This window comes from Quercus lobata, chromosome 4, assembly GCF_001633185.2.
Source record: "Quercus lobata isolate SW786 chromosome 4, ValleyOak3.0 Primary Assembly, whole genome shotgun sequence".
NCBI classification, from domain to species: domain Eukaryota; kingdom Viridiplantae; phylum Streptophyta; class Magnoliopsida; order Fagales; family Fagaceae; genus Quercus; species Quercus lobata.
In genome coordinates this window covers 52,279,120-52,298,096 of record NC_044907.1, presented here as the reverse complement: position 1 = coordinate 52,298,096, position 18,977 = coordinate 52,279,120, and the positions used below count along the sequence as shown (strand labels likewise).

The window sequence follows — 18,977 nt, the reverse complement described above, 5'->3', positions numbered from 1 at the left end:
TAATTTACGGTTAAATGCCCCGAAATGATGTAGTTTTGGTTTTTTTTTTTTTTTTTTTTTTTTTTTTACATTAAAAATTTATAACATTATAAATATATATATATATATATTTTTTATATAAAAACAAAAAAAAGAAAAAAGAAATAGAACAGTAAATGGCCATTATTTTGGTGGCAATTCAAGCGACAACGGTCCATTCCTTCAACTCTTATCCTCTCATATACAAATTTTGTTTCATTTTGAGATAGTGAAAAAAATATTAGTTCACTTATAACAGATGAAATTGACAATAGCAAAGATCCTATGAGTCTTATTGCAAAATCTTGGAGTTTAGACCAAAGCACTTAACATTTATCACACCAAAGATTGTAGAGATGTTGTTTCAATCTTTCTTTTTCTTTTTCTTTTTCTTTTTTACATCGATAGTTGGAGGAGAAGGTATTCAATATTGTTTCAATCTAAGATATTTCATACTTTCAAAATTTGTATTGTAAGAGTGTGTTTGGATACCGTTTATTTTGCTAAAAACTGAAAATACTGTAATAAAATAATTTTTAAATGTGTGAATAGTACTGTGGGATCCAGTTTTAAATTTTTTTTCCTGAATAAAAAGACTTGTGGGTCCTGTGAACAGTGCACGGGACCCAATAATAGTGCATAATCACGTGAAACGCTCTTCCCCAGCAAAAAAAAAGAAAGAGAAGGAAAACGCCAAAACGTAGACACTAGCAGTTGTATCCAAACGAGTACTAAAACAAGAAAGATAACTAGTTGGTGGCTGCTATTTAATTCAATGTAATCAGTATATTTCAATAATTGACATTATGTTGTAATTATTTCTCCAAAAAAAAAAAATAATTGACATTATGTTACATTTACATGGTAGCATATGGTATTATTTTTACCACCAAAAAAAAAAATTTTGTTTAAAAAACAAGTTGCGCCATGGAACAACCCGTTTTTACTATATAGGTCAAAATTTTCATATTTGGATTAGGTATTTTCCTTTAAATTTTGGTCAGATTATCAAATCTAAGTCCAATTTTGCTAGATTTAGTAGTATAGATCTCAAAATGGGCCAAATCAAATAAGTTCACACTATAATTGGGTATACATGATTACATCAATATTATCTTGATTACATTTCCCCTTTTTTTTTCTTTTTTCTTTGACTTGTATTTAATAGTTTAATAGTTAGGGAAAAGGGGTTTGAACATTGGATATTTCAGTTGGAGACACCAAGAAATTATAATTTACCTACAAGGTTCTTGTTAAAGGGATTAAAATAAATTTTAACCCTTTTTGTACTCTTTTTTATAATATAGGATAGAGCTTTATTTATTCCAAATTGACTTTCTTTTTGTACAGGCGTGCATTGTACTCCTTGAGAGGTTTTTTCCTTAAGTAATAAGTTTGGGAAATTATTGTTGTACACACAAAGGCACAAAACTGACAAAAGGCAATATATGTCTTAAAAACATAATTTCAAATTTTAACTTAAAAAAAAAAAAAAATCGCGTGGCACACACGCACACGGTGTAATAATTATAGCTTTCCTAAACCCAGTAGGAGTAGGAAATATATTTGGGTGGGCCCCTTAATTGATTTCCGAATTCTAATAGGAATAGGAAACAACATAGATATACACGCTTCGTCCAAGGCGGTTTCCAACACGGCTATATATATATATATATATATATATATGCACACATTGACAATGACACCGGCATAAGTCTTAATTTAAACGTACGGCTCATTTATATTATTTCTCAGCGGGCAAGTAGTAATGGCGAAATCAGCAGCAGCATCATCATCATGCAAAAGGAAAAGAACCCAGAACAAGAAGAAGAAGGAGTGCATGGATTTCTCAGTCACAGAGATGGACGTGGCTGAGCAGCTAATACAACTGATGAGCGCAGACTCTATAGCTATGGGTCACCACCAAGACCACACCAACAATAACAGCGTGGAAGAAGAAGAACAATGCAACCAAGTCTATGCAGCTGATTTATCTATAACCAATGTAATCTTTCCCAACAATCTTATCGAAGGAGAAGAAGAATATCAAGTTTTTAGCTCTAGGAAAAAGAGGTTTCGATCCATTTATGATTTGTACTACTCCACCAAGCCTATATAAGTTGTTGTAAAGTAATTAATATCTGACTCCTTCTAGCTAGTCCTCACTAGATCTCCTGGAATGTAAACTAACTTGGAATTGTGTTATTTTAAGCATCAAAGTAAAATTATTATACGTTTTGAACTCATCCCTATTTTTATAGTATGTTCCTTCTTCTTTTTTTCTTTTTTGTGTTGCGAGAGAGCAATGCCCAATTTTTTATTTTATTTTTTTTTTTTTTGTTGAATGCATTAGTTTGTATTGTTCTGCTTTCCAAATGTTGAAAAACCCACTTCTATTTACACCAAAAAATAAAGGTATTCGGCTTGTTAATTGCAGTTATGCTTGTAGTAGAATATATGCATGCAGAGAATATATTCGGCTTGGTGCATGCAGAGAATATATGCATGCTTACCAAATTTTAGCCTAAACAGTGCTCAAACTAGTAGAAGCTCTAATTAACTACTAAAGAAGTAATCTTATTGCTAAAAGCTCTCATGGCGAATCATATTATAGTGAATCTAGTGATGAAAATTTTATCACAACTTTAATTACCAACTTCTTACCTATGGCTATGGATATAAGATTGATTTTTCAAGAAATTAAATAACTACTCAAAACATAATGTTTTGATGATAAAATGAACCAGGTAACTTGGGAGTTGCAAAACAACTCTAGTTTGAACCGTTAAGATTATAATCAAACTCTTTCATACCCTAAAATAAGTAAATAACCAAGCTCGAGTTCAACTCAAGTTAACAAACGAAGCTCAACAAAGGGACAAAATTGGTCTTTGCCCTTTTCGGACAAAATAAATAGCATTTTACTCCCTTTCCCAAACTAATTAGGAAAATGTTCCTTTTTTGAAATTCGACTTTCTCAAAATCGAGTTTTAAAAAAAAAAAAATTCTAAAACCCTATAGTAGTGTTTTAAGAAGCCTATAGTGACGTTTTAATGACCTATAGTGACATTTTGTAACTCGATTTCCATGAAGTCAAGTTATATGCAATTTTTTTACCTATAACTCGATTTCATGGGGCTTTAGTTAAAAAACGCAACTATAGGTCCTTAAAAATATCACTATAGAACTTAACTCGATTTTGAAAAAGTCGATTTTCAAAAAAGGGATATTTTCCTAATTATTTTTGGAAAGGGGGTAGAATGCTATTTATTTTACCCGAAAAGGGCAGAAGCCAATTTTGTCCCTCAACAAAGTCAAGTTAAACTCTATGTGCGTGAACTTAAATGTGATTAATATGAGTAACTTAAAAATAAAAAATAAAAAATGCATTAATATTTCTTGTTTTAAAAAAATAACATTCAAGTTTTAATGAATGAATTAGTAAATTCTTAGTAGAATTTGACCATTAAGTGACTGTTTGGATCCACATTTGTGCTTCTTCTCCTTTTTTTTTTTTTTTTTTTTTTTTAAGATAAGCGCCTGGTGCATTGTTCATGGGATATGAACAGTGCACCAAGGCATATGAACAGTAAAAAAAAGTGAACAGTAATTTTTCACACATTTAAAAATTATTTTGCTACAATATTTTCAGTTTTCAGGAAAATAAACTGTATCCAAACGAACCCTAATATTCACTAAGAAAGGAAAAATATTGATTTATTATGTAAAACCGGTGTTAAGTTAGTTACTTCTAAAGATAAATACATAAATCTTCATTAAGTTAGTTTAATTAACAGAAATTAACAAACCCACTTGAACAACAACAACAACAACAAAAAGGAAAAAAAGAAAAAAAAAATTTTGAGCCCAATTCTAAACTTTTAGCTCAAGTTCTATAACAAAATAAATGAATCAAACTTGAAAATTCTAGTTCTTGGCTTATTTATAAATCTACTCATCGCTCAATTGGCACAAAGACTAGGCAAAGTTTACTTCCAATTAGTTAGGTTTCAACTCATCATCAGGAACTCGAAATGTTGCCTGTAATGATAGGTGGTGATAAATAGGTTAGCTTTATTTATTTAATTGAGTTTTTCTTGATTTGCCTCCAGCCGTGGTGTTCATGTTTGTATCATCTGAGTCATCTGACTCAAAAATGAAAGTTAAACATAAAAATTATTCCACTTTCTATTTTATTTTCACTTATCAAACATGAACAAGCTGTTCATCGCATTTGATAAAGATTTTTTTTCAATTCTGCACAATGGGGAGAAAAAGGGAGAGAAATTTACAAATTATATTCTAGAACAGTTTTCTCCACATTCTAGCTAACATTAAATGGTTTGACAATCTTTTATTATGAAATTTGAACAATTTTTGCATTTGTTTGGCAACAAAATTGGAAAAGCAAATTGTATAGGTCATACTCAAGTAACGACATTAAATCCAATGAAACATGCTTTTCACTTCCAATAATTTCACTGAGATAAATATTACCAGAGTAGTTTCAAGTATGGGATGGAATATAGTATATACGACAATGCTGAACCGAAAGGCAGTCTCCTAAGCAAAAGACATTCATAGCTCATACATTCCCCAAAACTCGATTAATGCTCAAGGTGGAAGACATATTCTGTCAACCGCTGCAATTTAGTTGCATCTAGTTTTTGCTCTGTCACAATAGTCTGCTTCTTCACAGTAAGCATTCTAGAAGCAGGGTCCACAACCCAACCTTGCTGCAGGACATCTGCATATGCCAGCCAACCAAAAGTCCATTAGCAATGAAAATCAAGCCAATTCTACTTGTCAACAAGCCTATGGAACTGCGAGCAATGTGCCTGCATTAGCAAATCCTAGCCAACAACAATTTAATAATAGTTGCAAGGGAACTACTGAAAAATTAAGCATTGCACAACCAATGGCATTACATCTAGGCGACTTAACTATTTTTCTACTATCAGATTTTAACTTAAAATTTTTCTTCTGCAGAACCATAATGAATGTCCACAGATCATAACAATAGTATCAGAAACAACATAATTTTGCAGGCCACGTTTGGATTTATATATCAACTGTCACTATCTTTGAACAATCATGGAACCTCATCTTTTCTAAGGGCTGCCTTCACCTGAATGGTCCAGCATAAGTTCTCAGGAATTAGGATTGGCTATTTTTTAAAATTTTTGGATAGTTAATTAGGATTGGCTAATTAGGCAGTGCTGACAGTTTTTTCTACTGAGCAGCAGCAAAGATAGGACCTAAACTACAACCAACAAGATACGCATTATCAGCCAACATGCTATGAGGTCCAGCAAGACAATGCAAGACCTTTAGAAAAGGCCTTATAAATCTTTAGTATGGAATTAAGCAACACAGGAACCTAACAAAATTTTAAATGGACCACCATCACAAGTGAATGAAGTCATCAATATATTTGAGGTTCTGGTAGTACAAGTCCCCTTTGGATGGTTATTTATCTTTGTAATTTCTAATTGTGCAGCTTACAACAATAAGATCACAATCTGGAAGATAGACATGCTTAAATCAGAAAGGAAAACAGTAAAGGAAAGACATTCACACAATGAATTAAGAAGGCAGCAATATCTGTTTAAGTCAAACATGGAATATACAATACTTACAATTAGTGGCATCATCCTCACTCATTCCTAGAAAGAGAGCAGTGTCTTGGATGCTTATTGTAGAATAAGCAGAAAGCAGCAGGTGAAACATCCTCTTTGTGTAAAGCTCTGTAAAAGGTTCAGAAGACTGTTATTAATAAGTAGGAGATCTCAAGTGTCATGGTCCCAATCAACTTAAAGAAGGTCATCATCAAAAAACATAAATTATAACCATAGTACACTCAAGAAAATTTAATACATACAACATGCCCATTTTTGTGCCCATTGATTTTTCAACTGTAGAAATAATTGTACAAGCCAATGAGATGTAGCTCAAATGGCATCTACCCTTGTAAGAGTCAAGTGGGGGTGAGTAAATGGGTTTAAGACCCACCAAGCTTTTTGTAACAAAAGATGAAAATAATTGTGCAAAAAACCATAAAATCTTCAAATAAATCAATTTCAAAACAACAGCAACAATAACAAAAAAAATCAATCCCAAAACTTTTGAAATAAATCAATTTCAAACTACAAGGTAAATAAAATTTGAAAAAGTAACATATACTATCCTCATTCTAATTCTATTTCAAAGAACTGCCTTAATATTTGAAAATTAGAAACTTCCTTATTGCAATAAACAATCATCATTCAAGTTTTTTTTTTTTTTTTGATAAGTAAGAAAGATATATATTAAAAGGTACCTCATGAAAACACAAGGCAAAACAAAGAATACAGAGAAGGAAACAAACAAAAAGAGAGAAGAAAAAGAAAAAATATAAGAAAACAAACGGAGACAACAAATAGCAAATTAATTACAGAGAAGAGAACTAAGGAACATAGGGATAGAATCACTAGAGGTGAGTCCCCAAGCCCTAGACCAATCAAAAAGAGAGCCACTAAAGTAAGCGAGCAACTGGTCATCAGACTTGTCCCTATCCTCAAAAGTACGCCAATTATGCTCCCTCCAAATACACCACATTAGGCACAACGGAGCTAGATTCCAAACGCCAGAAGAGTGCTTTCCAAACCAATTCCACCAACCGAAAAGCATATCTGCAACCGATCTTGGCAAAACCCAAGAAATCCCAAAGGATCTAAAAACCATGCTCCACAGCAGATAAGCTTTGTCACAATGGAGAAGCAAATGATTCGCCGACTCCCCATTACAACGGCACAAAATGCACCAATCAACAAAATCGAATCCTCTACACCACAAAATATCCCCTGTAAGAATCTTCTCCCAAGCCGCAGTCCAAACAAAGAAGGAGGCGTGAGTAGGAGCCTTAGCCTTCCAAATACCTTTCCAAGGAAAGGTAATAGGCAGGGAGCTTCGGAGCTTATTGTAGAACGAGCGGATGTCAAAAACCCCTTTCTTCGACAATTTCCAAACCATGCAGTCTCCTTACTCAGATTGAGGTAAGTTAGAACCCAGGGTTTGAAGGAAATCATCCACCACACCCGTCTCCCAATCATTTGGATTTCTAAGTAAAAGAACCTTCCAACTTCTCCGAGGCTTGGTCCCCAAACGTTCAAGAGACGAGGCCACCGAAGCCTCTCTATTAGAAGCAATCCCGTACACTACCGGGAAAGATAGATGGAGTGGTGAGTCCCCACACCACTGGTCCGTCCAAAGCTTCACTCTATCCCCCACCCCTACCTCAAACCGGATGTGTTTGCTAAACACCTCCCAACCTTTTCGAATACTTCTCCATAAACCACACCCATGAACACCCCTGCCCAGTTTGGAAGACCAACCCCCCCACTCTTCCCCAAACTTCAGAGCCACCACCCTCCTCCAAAGACGAGTCTCCTCAACCCCAAACCGCCATAGCCATTTTCCTAGTAAAGCTTTGTTAAACGTAGTTAACTTCCTTATTCCCAAACCACCATTAGCCTTAGGAGCACACACCTTATCCCACCCCACCAAATGAAGCTTGGAATCCCCCCACAAGAAGTCCCTCTGAATCTTCTCAATCTTATTAGCCACATGCGAAGGGATGGTAAAAAGGGATAAATAGTAAGTAGGAAGGTTGGAAAGCGTACTCTTAATGAATCTCAATGTTTCAGGTTGACCAAAGAAGTAAGATTTATAATTCTATATACATTAGATAGTGCTTTGAAAATGAAAACATATTTACAGAATTCAATAGAATTCCACAATGACAGAATCCATTATATGGCTTAGCTGATTAAATTTATGCAAACCTCAAACTCAAGACCAAAAGATCATATCATTTACCCACTTAACAACTTATAAAAAAAAAAAAAAATCATTTACCCACTTAACCACAAAACTACAAGGTCAGGCATACAATTAACAACATACGAAAAGAAGCACAAAATTACAACTTTTTATATGTAAAAAACCAAACTTGAGCCGAACTTAAGGGATGTAACATGTAGTAGTTCCTTTAAATTATCCTACACCAATCTTTTTAAGGCTTTAGATCTCATTTCAACGATAAATTCACAAATTTAAAACAAATAAAAGATGATTAATTATGAGGACAGGAACTACTTGGTGTATTATAAATAAAAATGGTGATTATATCAAATTTGCTAAAAGTTTTTATAATGTTGAAGAGTCCTGAGAGCTCTGATACTTATAATTTTTATCCAATCCAACCATGCTTATTTTATTGGTAAGTAACACAAGTGTCCAGTGTGTATTAAAGCCACAACATCACCTTCCACCCACACTTGTGAGAGAAGAAAGTTCCATTTGGATGGAGAATTCTCTCATTTGGTATAGAAGAGAAGGGGAAGGGAGGAAGGCAGGCCCCAATGTTTTATTCACCCAACCTTGGGATGAAAACTAGGTGGGAATTTGGGAGATTAAATATGATTACTATTTTACTCCTTATCTCTCTCAATACCCATCATTACAACACCCCCCCTGGTTTTTCTCTTTTTATCTCTCAAATTTTACTGTGAATCACAGAATATGGACTTTAGAAGCAAAAGTCCTCTCTCCCACACTGCATGGCCATTGACCAAATCGTATCACTTTGAAAACTCCAACTTTCCGGATCTTTCCGAAGGACCATGGATCATAGCCAATGAGGCCCCCTTTTCACGATATGTCAATTTAAGCCCCCCCCCCCCCCCCCCCCCAAAAAAAAAAACTTTCATCTCTTCTCAAACACAACATTAGCCACCCAACCATACACCTACCCCAAATTTATGGATCCATGAGTTAGCTTTGATTACTTTTGGATACTCCAATACAAGCCAAATCACCATCCTCCCAAGCCCCATTTTTTATTCAATTAAAAATTTCCAAATTGCTACTGAGCAGGTCCCAAAAGATTACAATGAAAGAGAAGGAACAAACAAATAGATCTAAGTTGAGATGATTTGCCTCACAAAACAAGAGCAGCGTTACTAATTTCATTTAAGCCTAATGGAATCTTGCCACAAGGGTTGTTTTGATCCCACCATTAAAAACCAAAAGAAAAATAAGGGGAAACCATCCTACAATTTTCTTGTATAAATAAATAATTTTACTGGAACACAACGGCATATATGAAATAGACAAGAAGGAAAACACAGGCCAGTTCTTAAAATATAGGAGTTCAGTGAACTACAACAAAAACTCAAAAAAGAGAGAGAATTTGCCAAAAAAATGATAAAATGCTCTCAGCAAACTGAAATTCGAGGTTGCCGCTGATGTTTCACAGCCCTAAAAAATCTGAGCATTTCGTTCTCTCCAAATATGATAACAAATACAGGAATAGCTTTCCAGATTTTGCCATTAAGGTAACCATCTCCACCAGCAAACCAAAAAAAAAAATCAATCACCATTACAGACACAGTCAAAAGATCATACAATTTTCTTCTTTCAAGATGAAAGAGCAAGTTTCAGAAATGCTTCGTCCTTTGATCTTTTTCCTTGTTCTAATTTTTTAGAAATGCTTGATCTTTGTAATTTAAGTGTTTGATGTACTGTTATCCATGTACACCACCGGTGTACCTGGATATTTGATTAATTCAATTCCGTTATTTATCAAAAAAAAAAAAAAAAAGAAGAGCAAGTTTCAGTACCATAGAAACTCACCAAGGAGTGTACTAAGAAGTTGAGTATTATGGAGCTGGTGTAAGTAGATTGAGTAGCCAATAATGCAACCAAGATTTTATTTTATATATATGAAAAAAGAAAAAGGCATTGACCATGGATACCATGAATTTGAAGGTTAATCTAAACTGATAGGTTGAAAATAGGTTATTCTTCAACCTATTAGTGAGGTTATAAGCTTGCAAGTTGAAACTTCCATTGAAGAATAATATAGATAGAATACATGATGTCTTGAGGTGCTTTCAGCAAGAACACCTAGCAAAGTGTTAATTGAGATTCTAGCACCTATTAGGAGTCAAACCTAATCTTAACTCTTTAATACCGACACATTTTTTTTTATTGGTAAATTACACATGTGCCCAATGGGTTTTGATCCCATGACACATCAATACATTAAAAAACAAACAAACAAGCATGTAAATGCTAAATATTAGTAATGTGGTATTGTGTATGATGTAGTTTTAAAACTTGCCTGAGAATGCAGCAACAAGACACTGAACTTCCTGACTCCAATCAAACCCACGAATAGCCTCATGCACACCACCATAATCTCTCATCCATAGCTTCTGACCGATTTTCCAAACCGCAACCACTTCTAGCTGACTCTCCTTAATTGCAGAAGGTATCGATTTCCACAGAAACCGAGCACTGTTACTGAAATATACCAATCCACATATAAAACTCTAAATCCCACTAAAATCCAGGTCACAGAACAACAACAACAACAACAACACAAACACTGAAACCCATTGCTGCAAAAAAGGGTTTTCATGAAACCCCAATTGGGAAAACAACAAAAGTCTGATATGAAAAAACAAAACTTAATAATACAGTTCTTAAATGCAGTAACTTAGGTTCTCCAATTAAATCGAAAAACATGGTTGCATTGACCAACAAAGTATAAACAGTGCTAATTTTTTCTAAATCCAATCCAACTATGTGTTTGAATTTAATTGGGGAACTAAATGTACTACACCGAAGTAACTGTATCTAAGTTTTACCCAATATTAAAACAACAAAAGCAAAAACAAAAAAACATGAAAAACATCAACTAGTGGGTGCATCGTGAAACAAAGAATTGTGGGCTTCAACAAAAAAGAAAAAGAAGAAAGAATCATACATATCATCAACGTAAATGTGGGCAAGAAGATGAATAGAGTAGGGCCAATCGTCCTCATAAGCAACGCCCTCAGCAGCAGCCTGTTCAAACAACGCTATTAACTCAATTACAAAATTACTATTATATAAACCAAAAATTAGAAGAAGAAGAAAGAAGAAGAAATTGCCTGAAGCAAGAGGTTGTCACAGATATCAGCGATGTTTTGATACGATTTGGAAGCCAAAGCCTTTGTGAGGGGACTAAAATCCATGCCTGAAATTCACTGTTTTGTTTTATAAAAACTTCATCAACCTATTTTTGTTCCCAACTCGGCAGGTAGATATAATACAATACTACATGATTAGTATGAGTATTTTAAAGCCCACTGACCTGGGCTTTTGTTGGGCTTTGCTTCCAAGGGCTGGGTAAGTGATTGGATTTTTTTAAGGAACGTAGTTGGAGAGTGTGTTTGGATACCGTTTGATTTGCTGAATCAAAAAATTATTGCTAAAATACTATAGATAAAAATAAAAATTAGTTGAAATAGTATAATGAGACCTATAAATAGTACAAAAAAATGCAGTGAGGTCTATGAATAATAGTAAAAATAAGTTAAATAGTAAAATAATTTAAATTTTCCATCCCAATCTAAACGTACACTAAGTGTTGTGAAAATACGTATGGGTGAAAAAATGTTGTGAAAATACATGTTATAATATTTAAACAACGAAAACTATTGTTTAAATAACAGTACCAGACAAGCCCAACTTTTCCTCTAAATCAATTTACATATAATTTTTAGACTAATTGCACATTCCTCTCTTCAAAATTGCAAGAATAACACTCCATCTCAAACTTCAAAAGGAATTGGGAATCAGACCCAAACCAGTATAGTAAAAACTGATAAACTAGTCAAAAATCAATAAAAACTAGAATCAGGCCCAATTTTGGTTCTTTAACCGTTCCAAATTTTAATACCATGAAAAACACTCATCTCCCTTAAGACTTTAAGAAAATAACGCTCCTCTTTATGTTTATATTACTAACATAATATTCTCATTACCAAAATTTAACCATGTTCAGTAAAAACAAAACTAATAAATTTACAATATAAATGCAAAGTTTATCAAACATCAAAAGACTTCCAATTGTAAATTTCTCCACAACCAATTGGGAAAAAAAAAATAAAAAATTTATTAAAAAACAAAAAAAAAAACAAAACAAAACAAAACAAAAGTCTGAATATTTTAAAATACTCTTTAATTAAAAAGTTAAACAATGGAATTTTAATTCTGAAGGGGAGGTTGGAGGTTAATTTTGGATACCTACCTTTGAGCAAAGGGCATGTTAGACAATTAGAGCATTCACATTAGTCTTTGTAAAATAGAAAAGCTCCACAATTTTCCCAACAAGCCACCAAAACCTCCCATGTCAATTTATGTATAATTGTGTAAAATCCATCCACAACTACAATAAACATGTAAATTTACACTAGAACTATTCATTTTGCATTTCGTTTTTTATTATTGCTTTACGCATCCTAATGATGGAGGAAGAGAGTAAATAATGGTTGTTGTGTATGTAGAAAAAGAAACATTTTAAAAAATAAATAAATAATTGACATGTTCGTGAAATAGTGTTTAGAATAAATAATTTGATGTGCATTTTTGAAATGTTGTTATATAAAATAAAAAAATTAGATTCTTATACTAAAATAAACATGGATTTTTGCACGAGTTAATATGAATGCTCTTAGTATGCAACATTTTTAACATCAATTTAATAAAGGCTGATCAAACAGATGTCAAGGGAGGGGGAGAGAGGGATTGTTTTTCCCTTTTCAAGTTTGGGGCAAAGTGTCATTTGTCCAAACCTCAAGGAAGAGGAGTGTAATTACTCCTAATTTGTTTTCAAAATTTTGCCCCCTAAAGTCAAATTGCTTGGATGGCACTTTTTTCTAAATAAATAAGTATATTTTATTCCCAAAAAAAAAAAAAAAAAAAAAAAAAAACCAAGATATAGAATAAGACTCAAAACACACATTGGGGGTTCTTAATACTCATGATACCCAGCTTTCACAATTTGAAAGCACCTACTTGAAATGTGACTATCACATCTAAACAGAGCCAGCCCTAGACATTTTAGAGCCTAAGGTGAGAACTAAAAATTGGGCATTTTTTATACTTATATAATTAAATTAATGTTTATTTAACATTTTTATATTATAATATATTTCATTTAAAATTTATTTTTTCTTACCTTTTAAGATGCAAATTAACTAATTAAATTTTTGTATTCAAGTTCATCTAACATCTCATTTTCAATCGATGTTATCTTGCAATTGTATCATTCCATTATCTTTTAACTCTTTTTGGTTAATTTCTTGCACATTTGTGATATTTTCATCTAAATTTTCTGTTATATTTTGTTTATTACTAATGTAGGGATAAGGGATCCAAAAACATATGCTAGGCCTTGGGCTTTGTCCGAGGACACTTTGTGGTCTGAGAACAGATAAACAGTAATGAATATGTAAGACTTAGGATCCCATGAGAGTTACAGGTGAGAATGTTGGGGAAGGTAAGCCGAGGAGGAGTGTATCTCTTCGGCTAAGTGAAATAGAGGTCTGTCATCCAAGGTGATCTTCCGGGAAATTCTAGTGATAATGATATACGTTGTGAATGTACAAGACAACTAGGAGGTGGGAAATATCTAAAGAAAAGCTATTACCCCCACATTGAATGTTCTATAACTAACTCTCTAATCACATTAATGAGGAAGTGATACATGAACAATAGTTTTCAACTTTATAGCTACTCTCTAGAGACTTCAAAAAGGTGCTGATGTGACAGGGATCAGCACCAACAATCTAATCTACACGTGGAGGGCAGGGATGAAGGCAAAGGGATAGTATAAAATAGGAAGAAGGCAATGAGAGTGGGAAATCGAGAAATTGAGAGAAAAACACTGTAGCAATCAAAAATCGAACTTGTAATCAAACTTGAGAAGAAATATATAAGAACTGATCTCCTCAGATTGTGCCGATGACGATTTTCTTTAGTTTAAACCAATCTATCTTCATTTTCTTGTCATTTGGATCCACTTTAATTATTGACTGACTCATTAAAACCCAGTTTTCCAATTCACTCTCTACAAATTCATTGTATTGGGCTATTTGGGCCTAAATTCATCCATCCTTTGGGCTTGGAAGCCAAATTGTGTCATTACAACTAATAACAAATTTATCCACTAATCTTTTTTGAGACTTAATTAATCTTTATTCTTTTTTTTCTTTTTTTAAGTTTTTCATATCCAGATACATATTTTCTAATAGACATTTCTAATCAAATAATATATTTACAGCTACTTTAGAAACTTCAGGAAGGTGCCGATGTGACAGGGATCGACACCAACAATCTAATCTACACGTGGAAGGTAGGGATGAAGGAAAAGGGATAGTATAAAATAGGAAGAAGACAATGAGAGTGGGAGATCGAGAAATTAAGAGAAAAACACTATAGCAATCAAGAATTGAACTTGTAATCAAACTTGAGAAGAAATATATAAGAACTGATTTCCTCAAATTGTGTCGAGGACAATTTTCTTTAGTTTAAACCAGACTATCTTCATTTTCTTGTCATTTGGATCTACTTTAATTGTTGACTAACTCATTAAAGCCCAGTTTTCTAATCCACTCTCTACAAATTCATTGTATTGGGCTATTTGGGCCTAAGTTTATCAATCATTTGGGCTTGGGAGCCAAATTGTGTCATTACAATTGATAACAAATTTATCCACTGACCCTTTTTTAGACTTAATTAATTTTTCTTTTTCTTTTTTCTTTTTTTAAGTTTTTCATATCCAGATACATATTTTCTAGTAGACATTTCTAATCAAACAATATATTTATAAAGACTAAAATAAAAAATACCTTTCAAGTGTAGAGCAAATGAGAAATAAAACATGATTTATATAAAAAATATTGTTGTAGTTTCACCGAACGATAACAAGTTTTTAGCAATCTCAACTTGTATAAATAAAGACTTATTCGATATATTACCACTATAACCCCCCAAAAAAAAAAAGCGTAGACTTTATAAATAAAAAAAAAACTTGAAGGCCCAAACAAACGTGAAATGTCCAGGCAGCCACATAACTTAACTCAATATAAACAAAACAAGCCCAATAGAAAGCCAAGTGCCCAAATAAATTATATTTGATACGGTGATACCTCAAAACTCAAAACCTTGAGCAGTTGAGAGAGGTGGAGAGTAGAGAATTAGAGAAAGAATGAGAGAGGCGAAGGAAGCTTGCTTTAGTAGTTGAGCCAGCCAGGTAGCCAGCAACAGTGGAGAGAATTAGAGAAAGAATGAGAGAGGTGGAGAGTAGAGAGGAAGAAGTAGAGGGAACGGTAAAAATTTTAGGGATTTGAGTTATTTTATTTGTTTTGATTTGTGATTGTTTTGTGGTTAATCTCTTAGACTGGATTTGTAGTTTATCTTGTTGATTTTTGGTTTGTCTAAAGGATAATAATGTTATTTTTGGGTAATGATTTTGTTTAGAACCAATGTTTAACTGAATCTACCAAAAATTTTGTTTTTTGGTTAAAAGGATGTGCTAGATATTTTTAATTCATTTGAAACCCTTTTTTTTTTTTTTTGGCCTCTACTACCCCTTCTTTTCTAAAATTTTTAGGGCCCCCCCTTTCCACTTGGGGGCCTTAGGTAATTGCCTAATTGGCCTAGTGGAAGGGCTAGCCCTGCATCCGGAGGGTATTAGGAAAAAAACCTCTCACAAATTTAGCTAGTCTAGAAAATAGATTCAACACACACATTGGGGTTCCTTATTCTCTAACACATTCTAAAACCTTGCCTTTCCCAGAACAAGAAGCTCTCAAACTCAACAAAAACGTTAAATTTTAGAAATTATCTTTCTACAAGTTTAGATTGCTTGTCTTTCATATATTTGTCAATACTATATTTTGTTCACCTTAGTTTTACAGGCAAAAATCTCAATTTTGACTTTAACAATGCTGAAAATTGTATCTTACACAATGAGGTCTTGGTGATATCAAACAAAACATAATTTGTCCCAATTGGATGTTGAATTTAACGGTTTAAAGTTAAAATGACCAAAATGCCATTTGACAATTGAACTTTGGCTAAGTTCACAGAAGGTCAAACAATGTTTGAATTTCCAACACACTCTAAAACCTTGCCTTTCCTAGGGCAAGAAGCTCTCAAACTCAACAAAAACGTTGAACTTAAGAAATTATCTTTCTACAGGTTTATATTGCTTGTCTTTCACAAATTTGTTGATACTATATTTTGTTTTTACATGCAAAAATCTCAATTTTGACTTTAACAATGCCGAAAATTGTATCTTACACAACGAGGTCTTGGAGATATTTAAAAAAAAAAAAAATAAAAAAAAATAATTTGTCCCAATTGGATATTGAATTTAATAGTTTAAAGTTTAAAATGACGAAAATGTCCTTTAACAATTGAACTTTGGCAATAGTTCACAGAAGGTCAAACAATGTTTGAATTTTCACCTAAGCACCAAATTTCGTCATTATACACCAAAATCCAAATTTCCAAACAATTGTTTGGCTCTTCACACTTCTTGTGAACTTTTTTAATACAGAGCGAGTAAAAGGGGCAATACGGAAGACTTGTCCACCCCGCAAAGCTGGGCTTTTCAGTTTGCTTTGCTCCATATGTGGTCAGCCTTCTTACTTATTTGCCTTGCTTGGACTATCAAAAACATGTAGGAAAAATTTAACCCGAGACAATAGTTTCTGTCATTTAAAAAAAAAAAACTTCAATTGTCAGTTTTTTTTACTTGACTTACCAAAAACGTTTATGAGAAGAAATTAATTTGTTTCATCGTGGTATCTTATCATATATATTATATAAAAGTTGAAGCATAACTAGAATTCAAATGAAATCCAAATTATTTTATAATCTGTCTTTTGCATTATGTATCCAGTTTAATTTTCTTAATGAAAGTTGAGATAATTACCTCACTCACCTAAATAAGATCACCTCAACATCATTATTGTTGAAATGATATAGGAGTTTTGACTTATGTTATTATCTTATGCTTTGACATAATGACGTGTGTCATCACTGCCTACATCATCTTATTGTTGATATCTAACTTTTATAATATACTATTAATTTTTTTTTTTTTTGACATTCACGGAATCACGGTTTAAATCTATCATCGTCATTATAACTATTGAACCAAAAAAAAAAAAAAAAAAAAAACATTGGAAGCAAAGTTAAAACTGGAATTGAAGCCGAGGAAGAGGGAGACACTCCAATGGGTTTCACTACACAAATAAATAAAAATTGTTTAAAAACATTTAAAAAAATAAAAAGTTAGATAAGAACTAAAGAAATTATACGTGTATTGTGTTTGCCGAATAAACAAAGAAAATGGAGTGTTAATTTGATGCAACAAGTGATATTGTCTCTACCTTTTGAAGTAAGGATTATCTCTCCGGTGTTAGGATCATTCACACTGCTTAGCTAAAAAAATGGACGATAATTGAATTGAGATATGATTTTCCACAAGGGTAATAGTATAAGACATGAAAAGTCAAGTACATGACTTAACTGGTTACTTTAAACTATATAGCTAGCTGTATAGAATTCACAATGTGGAAGGCATAATGTCTTAATCAAATAAAGAAATATCTCAATACAAAAATTCCTACTTTTTTTCAGACTAAGCAAAGGCTGTTCCCATTGTCTTTTTATTTTATTGGAAAAAGTCTATTGTTAATCCAGTTTAAAACTATCTTTTTCTGATTAATTATGTGACGATTAAAAAGATAAATTATGTGAAATTTTAGTCACATAACTTTTTTGATGACGTGTGTAACTTGTATAAATAATTCATATGAATAGTCTTATAAATCATCATATAGTAAGTTGGAGGAGATAACTAGTTTGAACTGGTTTGGAACCAAACTTTGTTGATAACTGATTTTTACCTTAATTTTTGCTTTGTTACAGGCAAATTAAACCATAAAAGTTGATGCTAAAATAAAATTAATTCAAATAAAAATCGCATTATATTAATCAATGGATCTAATGGTTAACATTGCAACTGACTTTCACAAAAATACAAAAATGTTATTCTAATTTTTTTTTTTTTTTTTATGCCCAAAAAATGTTATTCTATTATAAACGCTAGGCTGGCTAGCGAATATTGCAATGAATTAGCATGTGATCCATGGCTATCTCTCTTATCATTTAATAATTATCCTAAGTGATTATCATATGATATTTTAGTTTTTAGATAAACGTTTTTTGTTTTGTTTTGTTTTGTGTGTTTTGTTTTTGTGAATTCTTTTTCAGATCTTCTTGAACAACAACTAAACATGTACAGTATAATTCACAAATTCATACAGTTATATTCTTATTGTGAGTTTGGATTATAAATTATATGTGTGTTAATAAGCTGATAGTAAAAGGAATTCCGGATGGAAAAAAAAGGAGATCAGACCAAAAGAAATTATATATATATATTTTCTGTGTAAAAACAAAAGAAATTATGCATAACCGTGTATTAAAAAAAGTTGATAAGAACAAAAGAAATTGTATTAATTTCTCTCTATATGGAGATTTAAAAAAGAAAAAAGAAAAAAAAAAAAGAGAAACAAAAAACATAATCCCTGGTAATTACTAATAAAACTATTATTAAAAGCAACAGTAATACACATAGTAATTGGATAGGGTATCTATTAGTTAAAACTTAATTAATTTTAGGATAAACACAATTAAAAGAGGAATTTACATAATTAGCTAGTTAATTAATTGAACCACCAGACAATTGCAAGGGTGAACATAATTGAACACTGCAATAAAGTAAAGGACAAAAGGTAAAGAGAGAGCAAACCAAAGATAACACCCGATCTTGTTTGGTGATGAGCTTGAACTTGGCTCATGTTCAAAATAAAATTAAATAAACAAGTTTGAGCTTTTAATAGACTTCACTAGCTTTCCAGATCTCGCAACACCTCTCAGTTGCACCATTGATCCTCCATGTTAGAAAAAGCGATCAAGCTCCAATACTTCCTAAATGTCCAAACAACAATCAACACTCAATATGGTGAAGAAGGTGAATGATAGAATTTCCTCTCATGAATATGGAA

General features: G+C 32.5%; 1 protein-coding gene across 1 annotated transcript; it reads right to left on the bottom strand.

The window, feature by feature from the left end:
- Nucleotides 1-4,458: 4,458 nt before the first annotated feature.
- Nucleotides 4,459-11,136, bottom strand: LOC115983456 (COP9 signalosome complex subunit 8-like). The gene is made up of 5 exons (XM_031106133.1): nt 10,998-11,136; nt 10,832-10,911; nt 10,184-10,365; nt 5,658-5,765; nt 4,459-4,765 (listed from the first exon to the last, which is right to left on the bottom strand). Exons 1-5 carry the CDS (start codon nt 11,079-11,081, stop codon nt 4,626-4,628), a joined length of 594 nt encoding a protein of 197 aa, XP_030961993.1. The 5' UTR covers nt 11,082-11,136; the 3' UTR covers nt 4,459-4,625.
- Between the last annotated feature and the right edge of the window lie 7,841 nt (nt 11,137-18,977).

Bases quoted from the DNA above. Each gene is read 5' to 3' on its own strand.
- LOC115983456 (XM_031106133.1), bottom strand. From the start codon at position 11,081: ATGGATTTTAGTCCCCTCACAAAGGCTTTGGCTTCCAAATCGTATCAA. The intron at 10,912-10,997 runs GCAATTTCTTCT...TTGTTTGAACAG, and splicing joins GTGACAACCTCTTGCTTCAG to GCTGCTGCTGAGGGCGTTGC. The intron at 5,766-10,183 runs GCAAGTTTTAAA...AACCTTTTACAG, and splicing joins TCTTGTTGCTGCATTCTCAG to AGCTTTACACAAAGAGGATG.